The 7,390-nt window shown below is 55.7% G+C and overlaps 1 protein-coding gene and 1 non-coding gene across 2 annotated transcripts; both read left to right on the top strand.

Annotated features, from left to right (window-relative positions):
• Positions 1-1,253: 1,253 nt before the first annotated feature.
• LOC125509226 (U-box domain-containing protein 19-like) lies at positions 1,254-3,734 on the top strand. Its single transcript, XM_048674148.1, has one exon. It carries the CDS (start codon positions 1,348-1,350, stop codon positions 3,448-3,450), a length of 2,103 nt encoding a protein of 700 aa, XP_048530105.1. The 5' UTR covers positions 1,254-1,347; the 3' UTR covers positions 3,451-3,734.
• A 428-nt stretch (positions 3,735-4,162) lies between these two features.
• TRNAK-CUU lies at positions 4,163-4,235 on the top strand. The gene has a single exon. It is a non-coding gene; the product is annotated as a tRNA-Lys (tRNA).
• The last annotated feature ends 3,155 nt before the right edge of the window (positions 4,236-7,390 follow it).

The raw sequence follows: 7,390 nt of genomic DNA, 5'->3' as shown, positions 1-7,390 counted from the left end.
CACTCCGTCCTCTGCGCTTGACCGCTTCCACGGGACCGACCCCAAGGATCTTGACAAAATCAATCATGCTGCCGTGTGGGACCGCCGTTAATGGCTGCTGCACTGCAAGTCCGCCCGCAGCCTCCTGGACGTACGTATCCAGTTGCGGCACAAAGTTTGGCACAATCAAGACTCAACGCGTGTCCCCACGCCCGACACGTAGGCGGATCTTCCACGCCAGGTTTCCAAATAAACTAATCAACTCGTGTCCACGTCGCCTAATAGCGGATTACTACCGATTAACAACTTACTTAGTGTAGCCTGCTAATCGCGCGTCCTTCCCGTCCAGTAGGCGACGGAGTAGAGCGCACGCGCGAATCTCCAGGCTTTGGTGGAGGCCATGGGATGACCGTGTGGTCGATCGCTGCTCGGTGCTCGCCGGCGAGCTGCCTCGCGGCTTCTATGTCGGCCAGGTGGGCCCAGCCGTCGCCCAAAGTCATATGTATATCCGCTTGGCGGCTGGCGGGTCGAAGGCTGCAATGCGTCGCACGCGACATACTCTATGCCAGGTGTGCACGGAGCGGCCTGGTGGGGCCAGGCCGCACGTACGTCTACCCGAGAGCAGCTTACGATCTCCATGACCAAATGGACCATGACCATGGCGAAACGAGCACGACTGTACCATCTTCCTCCTTCTGCTGCATGCGTCGGTTGCGTAGACCAAACGAGGTTGCCCGGCCGACCAAGGCCGCCCGCCCCGATGAAGAGGGTTTGCTTCTAAGTTTCAACTCTTCCTCGTTCACAAAGCCAGGTTACTTGTAACCAAGTTCAAGGAATCCATCTTACTTTTGCTCGTTTGTCCCTCAAAAACTTTTGTTCGTCTGAACATAAAGATTGCATCCCATCCCATGTACGTGCTCACGTACCGCACCACACATGCCCTCGTCTCACTCGCCAGCCCCGTCGGCAGTCTATCAATCCGGACATGCATGCATCAGAGGCTCAAAGCCATAGCACAAATCCGTAATAAGAAAGTCCAATATAATAGTGATATAGGTGCATCATCATCATCATGGAGCTACGGACGAAGAAGCTGCCATGCCGCTTCTCATCTCGCTTTCTCGCGTTCCTATCCACTGGTGAAATCGGGCTCCACGTGTCGATCCTGCCACGCGTCCGCATCTCAGGCGAGTGCTCCCTGTCTGGTAACACGTGTTCGGCCTCCTCTATAAGTACGCGCCTCTTGGTATCCTCTCACTAGGAATTACTTACCGTCCACCTCTCAACCTCTCTTGGGCTTACTCCATTTTGTGCGCCCACTGCTTCCCTTAATCCAAGCGCACCACTACACCGGTCGGTTCATCAGCGATGCCGGCCCCGACGCCGCCACGGAGCCAGCCGAAACGCCGGCGGCCGCTTGCTCTCCCCGCGGTCTGCCCGTGCGAGGGCATCGCGCCGGAGCCGCTCCTCGCCTCCCTAGTTTCGCTCACTGCCGACGTGGCGAGCCGCAGGGCCGGCGACGCCAGCGCCTTCCCCGTGCTCCGCCGCGGCACCCGCCAAGCAGTGCGCCTCGCCGGCCTCCTCCTCGCTTTCCTCGAGGAGATCCAGGATGCTGCGGCGACGCTGTCGCACTCCGCCGTGGTCGGTCTCACGGAGCTGCACGTCGCCATGCAGAAGATGAGGTTCCTGCTCACGGACTGCGCGCGTCGAGGGGGCCGCCTGTGGGTGCTCGTGAACGCTGAGCTCATAGCGTCTGAGCTCAGGTTGTGTCTGGGATCCGTCGCGGCGGCCATGGATGTGCTGCCGACGAGCATCGTCGGTGCATCCGTTGAGTCGGGGGAGCTCGGGCGGCTGGTATCGGATCAGGCGTGGCGCGCGGTGGTGCGGCCTGACGCCGGCGACAAACTAGCAGTGCGGAGCATACGGTCTATCATGGATACCTTTAAGATGGGCGTCGCGCCGGAGGCGGATGATGTGATGCGGGTGCTCCGCCGGATCAGGGTCGAAAGCTGGTTTGTCGCCGAGGAGATCGCTTTCCTAGATGGCGAGCTCTCCGCGCGGTTCGACGCCGGCGACGAGAACAGCAGCGAGGTGGTCCTCCTCAACAATCTGATGGCGTTCCTGGTGTACTGCCGCGTGGTGCTGTTCGATCACATTGACTCGAAGCAGTCGGATGCGACGGCGGCGCGACCGGCGACGTGCCCGGAGTGGATCAGACCGGAGGCGCTGCAGTGCCCGATCACACTGGAACTCATGACCGACCCGGTGACCGTGTCCACCGGCCAGACATACGACCGCGCGTCCATCACACGGTGGATGAAGGCCGGGTGCCGCACGTGCCCAGTCACCGGCGAGAAGCTCCGCACCGCCGACCTCGTGCCGAACGCCGCGCTGTGCGGGATCATCGAGCGGATGCTGCTCAGCAACGGCGTCTCGCTTCCCGAGACGGGCTCCAGGCACCACCACGGCGACGCTGACGGCTCAGCCGCTACATTCAGTCCGTCGGCCACCGGCGCCGCGCGGCTCGCCGTTAGCTACATCGTGGCGCAGTTCTCGACGGGGTCGACGGAGGAGCGTAGGAAGGCGACGTCCGAGGCCCGCAAGCTCTCCAAGCACAGCGTGTTCTACCGGGCGCTCTTCGTGGAGGCCAATGCCGTACCGTGGTTGCTGTGCCTCCTGTCCTGCATGGACGCGTCCGTGCAGGACAATGCCGTGGCGTCCCTACTCAACCTCTCCAAGCACCCCGGTGGCCGGACGGCGCTCGTCGAGGCAGGAGGCATCGGCCTCGTGGTCGACATCGTCAACGTCGGCGCCAAGGCCGAGACGCAGCAGAACGCCGTGGCCATTCTCTTCTACCTCTCGTCGAACGCCGAGTACGCCGAGGAGATTGGCCGGTTCCCGGAGGCCATACCGACGCTAGTGCGGCTCATCAAGGAGGGCGCGCACCGAGGCCGGAAGAACGCCATGGTCAGCCTCTACGGTCTGCTCCAATCCCCGAGCAACCACGCCAAAGCCGTTGCCGCCGGCGCCGTGGTGGTGCTTGCTGGCCTCCTTTCCAGCGACCGCGACGGCGACCTCGCCTGCGACACCGTCTCGCTGCTGGCGAGGATCGCCGAGCAGCCGGCGGGCGCACAGGCCGTGCTCGCGCGGGCGGGCCTAGTCGCCCGCCTCGTCGAGTTCCTCGCCGCGTCGGCCTCTCGTTCCGGGAAGGACCACTGCGTGGGGTTGCTGGTCATGCTGTGCCGGCACGGCGGCGAGAAGGTGGTCGCCCTGCTGGGCCGGATGCCGGGGCTGATGGGGTCGCTGCACTCGCTCGTCGCCGACGGCAGCCCGGCGACCTGCAAGAAGGCGCGGTCGCTGATCAGCATGATCCACCGGCATTACGAGCTGACCAGGCCGTCGTCATCGCCGGTGCCGCTGCCGGTGCCTACACCGGACGCCGGCGACCGTTTCGTTCGGCTCGTGCTATAGCGCCGCGCGCGACGAGCCGTCCCCTTCTCCTAGCTAGCTAGTCCCAAGTAAGCACAGTACATCGTACAGCGTGATGGATTCGTGACCATTTTTGCTCTCGATCTCAGTCTCAGCTCGAGTTTTAGAAGAGCTGAGATTGAATTTTGTTCCTCCCCACCATTCCTTGTGTTATACTACGCCGCTATTGCTATACACGTGTATACATACACAGATTAGAGTTGCAGTTTGTAACACCTTTGTTGTACATATCTGTGTGGAATTGGATTGTGTGTTCACTCTGATGATTTGAGTGCATAAATGGAAGAAGATAGTTGTGGGAAAAAAAGATTTGGTGGCGACTGAAACTTTCTCGCTCGAAAATGAAAACCTGGACTGCACTTACATGATTGCAGTATTACAGAATAGTTTGGTAGAGGTTTTGATTATGAGCTGATCCAGTTGCCGTGTCTTTTCGGCCTTCACAGTTCACACCCCAGCAGTCGTTCTGATTGGAACAGCTCAAGCACACAAAAATTTCTTTGTACGTTTCTTTTCCACAAGAAAGGTCTCCCTTGTAGCTAGTATGACTTTCGTGCGAATCTAAATAGTCTGTGGCGAAATGAAGTATGGACTCATTGTCCAATTTAAAGAACTCTACTCCGTAGTGGGCTTGCGCTAGATAGTGAAGGCGTTTATGATGTTAGAAACGCATAAATTTCGTTTTGCACACTCAGCCCGTCTAGCTCAGTTGGTAGAGCGCAAGGCTCTTAACCTTGTGGTCGTGGGTTCGAGCCCCACGGTGGGCGCTGGTTGATTTTTCGTTTCGTCTCCTATTTTGAACTTTCCTTTCATTCATGGTTTCTGTTTTTCTTTTTTCTTTTTTTGGTACAATGCTCCATTCTGCGGGCTAATCATTCTACCACAACGATGTTTACAGTATCGTTACAACTGAGCAGATGGTTTGAGTAATACGCAAGCGACGAGCTTTTTTTGTCAAAGAATAGAAGCAGCTTTGTGCGTCTTCGTTCCAAAAAAAAAGAAGAATAGAAGCAGCAGACGAGGAGCTAGTCAAACGGTAGATTAATCTCATCTCTGATGCAAACCAACGGCGCCATACAGCAGAGCAGCCACGCGAGTGCAGCGTGCAAGCAGAGCGCTGTCAGCGGGCGCGCCCCTTGACCGGGTGTGTGTGTGTGCCAATCACGGTTCACGTGAAGGGCGCATCGCTCGCCTGTTTCTTTGATTAGCGTGAGTAGTTGATCAGCCGGGGACTAGATTAGTGCCAGTGCATCGCTGCAAGGGGGAGATGGCATGGATTGTTTAGTGCGGCAACAGAGGTTTATGCCTCTCGTGATGGGATCACGGGCTGGATGCGTATAACAAACGGCGTGGACGGTGGAAGTACCTTCTTTCTTCTGCGGTGGATTGCTCGATCCGAGGCGGCTGCCCCATTTTTAACACAAGCAAGTGACTGTTGAGCAGTTGCCAGTTGGGAGCTTGCTTCCAAAAAAGAAGTGACCACTGGCAGCTCACGAGCTGACACTCAAGTCAGTTGTCCCCAGACCCGACCCGACTCACAATGCATCTTGCCATCTTGGCAACTGATGAGCGAAAAAACAAGGAATAAAAAAGAGGCGCTAGCCGTGGCTCGACCAGATAGGTCATCTAGCACACCATTTGGATCGGGTCTCCCTTGGACGTTGGACCGTGCCATACCGAACGCATGGAACGCAAGCCCACGTCCACCCCGCACGAAACACGCCGCCGTCGCCATGCGCCACGCGCTCCGCGTGCTCGTCGCCATGATGCCCCAAGCTCCACGGTGGTGTCTCGTCCATGGACATAACTCGTTATGGCCGCCTCTGTGCTCGTCGTCGTACAACGCAAGCTCGTTCTAGCATCACTTGTCGCCGGTCGTAGCTCGCCGCCTTGCTGGTCGCAGCAATCATCGTAGCACCATGGTTAGCAGCCCTTGTGTTTGCACTCCGCGTCATGTGTGTGTGTGTGGAAGGAGCAACCCCGTGAGCTGGGAATTTTGCCGGCCCGACACCTGATTTAGGTTGTAAGTGGTGGTACTGTGGTACTGGTGTTAAGACCGTCTACAAACGGGCGTCCAAAACCCGTCTCAAACGCCCGGGCAAACGGCCAGATCATGAAAATACGATCCAGACACACGTCTCGAACGCCCGGGCTGACCAACACCCTCGTATCTAGCTCAAATATGTGGCGGATATAGGGGCGTTTGTGTGCGTTTGCCACGTCGGATCAGGCCCACGTTGGCCCACCCGACCCCACGAATATTTCTTCCATCCGCTCGCTCATCTCACCCAGCCTCGAGGAGATGTCCGTCCGGCTTGTGCTTCGCCGCTCCCGGGAGGATGCCCGTGCGAGGCAGCGCTCGGACTCCTTCTATCGGGAATCCATTGCGTTACATCCTCCCAAATGGCGCATGGATCCGGCGATAGGTGTGCCGACGCTGTCTCACCGGAGGCGGTGCGGTCCGTCTGGCGTCCGAACACAGGGCGGACGCGCTGTAAGATAATGTGGGAATCATTAAACCCTTTGCTCGGGCCGCACTTGTATATATATTGGTAATGCCGTGGCTTACAAGTTGATACGATCATCAGATCGTTTAGAGGAGGTCGGTAGGAGAGTCCTGGACAGAAGAAGAGATAGAGGAAGAATACAAGTTAAACATAGAGTTCTATCTCTATACACCTATTCCAACACTCCCCCTCACTCTAAACCTATACACCAAGGTTGAGATTGTACTTGAATTCATCTAGCCTCCTCATAGTGAGAGATTTTGTAAAACCATCAGCCAGTTGATCACCAGTAGGTATAAACTGTATGTCAAGTAGCTTACGAGCTACTCTTTCTCTGGCGAAGTGAAAATCGACCTCGATATGTTTAGTCCGTGCATGAAAAATAGGATTAGCTGAAAGATAGGTTGCGCCAATATTATCACACCATAACTTTGCAGCCTTTGGAGTTTTGACTCCAAGCTCATAAAGTAAAGTCTGTATCCACATGACTTCTGTTGTGGCATTTGCTAGAGCCTTATATTCAGCTTCAGTGCTTGACCTTGAGACTGTAGCCTATTTTCTTGCACTCCATGATATAAGATTTGTTCCCAGGAACACAGCAAAACCACCAGTGGATCTTCTATCATCTGCACACCCAGCCCAATCAGCATCTGAGTAGGCAGTCACAAGCATAGATGAAGACTTGACAATCTTGAGTCCAAGTCATTTGGAAAACTGTAGATACCTCACAATTCTTTTGACAGCTGTCCAGTGTGTAGTAGTAGGTGTCGTGGTTCTAAGTCTGACAGTAGAATGGGGGGTAGGAATGTAGAGCCAAGATCTTAGCTATGGAGGAGTTGTACTCGGGAGTTTTACGAGTTCAGGCCCTTCTTCGGAGGAAGTAACAGCCCTACGTCTCGGAGCCCGGAGGCGGTCGACTGGATTATATGCGTGTGTGTTACAGAAAGTGCGAACCCTTGTCCCTGAGGAGGGGGTGGCTTATATAGAGTTCGCCAGACCCCTCCCGCCCTCAGTTACAAAGGGTTTAAGGTACATAAAGATGGAGACATTAGTGGTAATGCCTGTAATAAAAGTACATAATGACCATTAAGGCTATGACTTAAATCCCGACCGTTGCAGAGTAGAGTGGCTCTAGATCTTCTGGTAGTTGAGTGGTTGTCCGTTCGGTCGAGTGTCTTCAAGACTGTGGAGTGGAACATGGCTTCATGGTCGAGTGGATGATGATTTTTCTTCAACTGCTTCTGGTTCTTTTAGAGATGTACTTGGGGAGGGTATCTTGGACAGATCTATGACCCTACCCTAGGTACATGGCTTCATCATTAGCCCCTGAATGGATCAGGGTTTGAGTGAGGAAGGAGTTGAGAACGCTTCCGACTCATTTTTCGTTATGAATATATCTTGTTCGGGATCAATGA

The sequence above is a fragment of the Triticum urartu genome, chromosome 5 (assembly GCF_003073215.2).
Source record: "Triticum urartu cultivar G1812 chromosome 5, Tu2.1, whole genome shotgun sequence".
In the NCBI taxonomy this organism is placed as follows: Eukaryota; Viridiplantae; Streptophyta; class Magnoliopsida; order Poales; family Poaceae; genus Triticum; species Triticum urartu.
The sequence above is the reverse complement of the archived record's forward strand: the minus strand, read 5'-3'. Positions and strand labels throughout refer to the sequence as shown.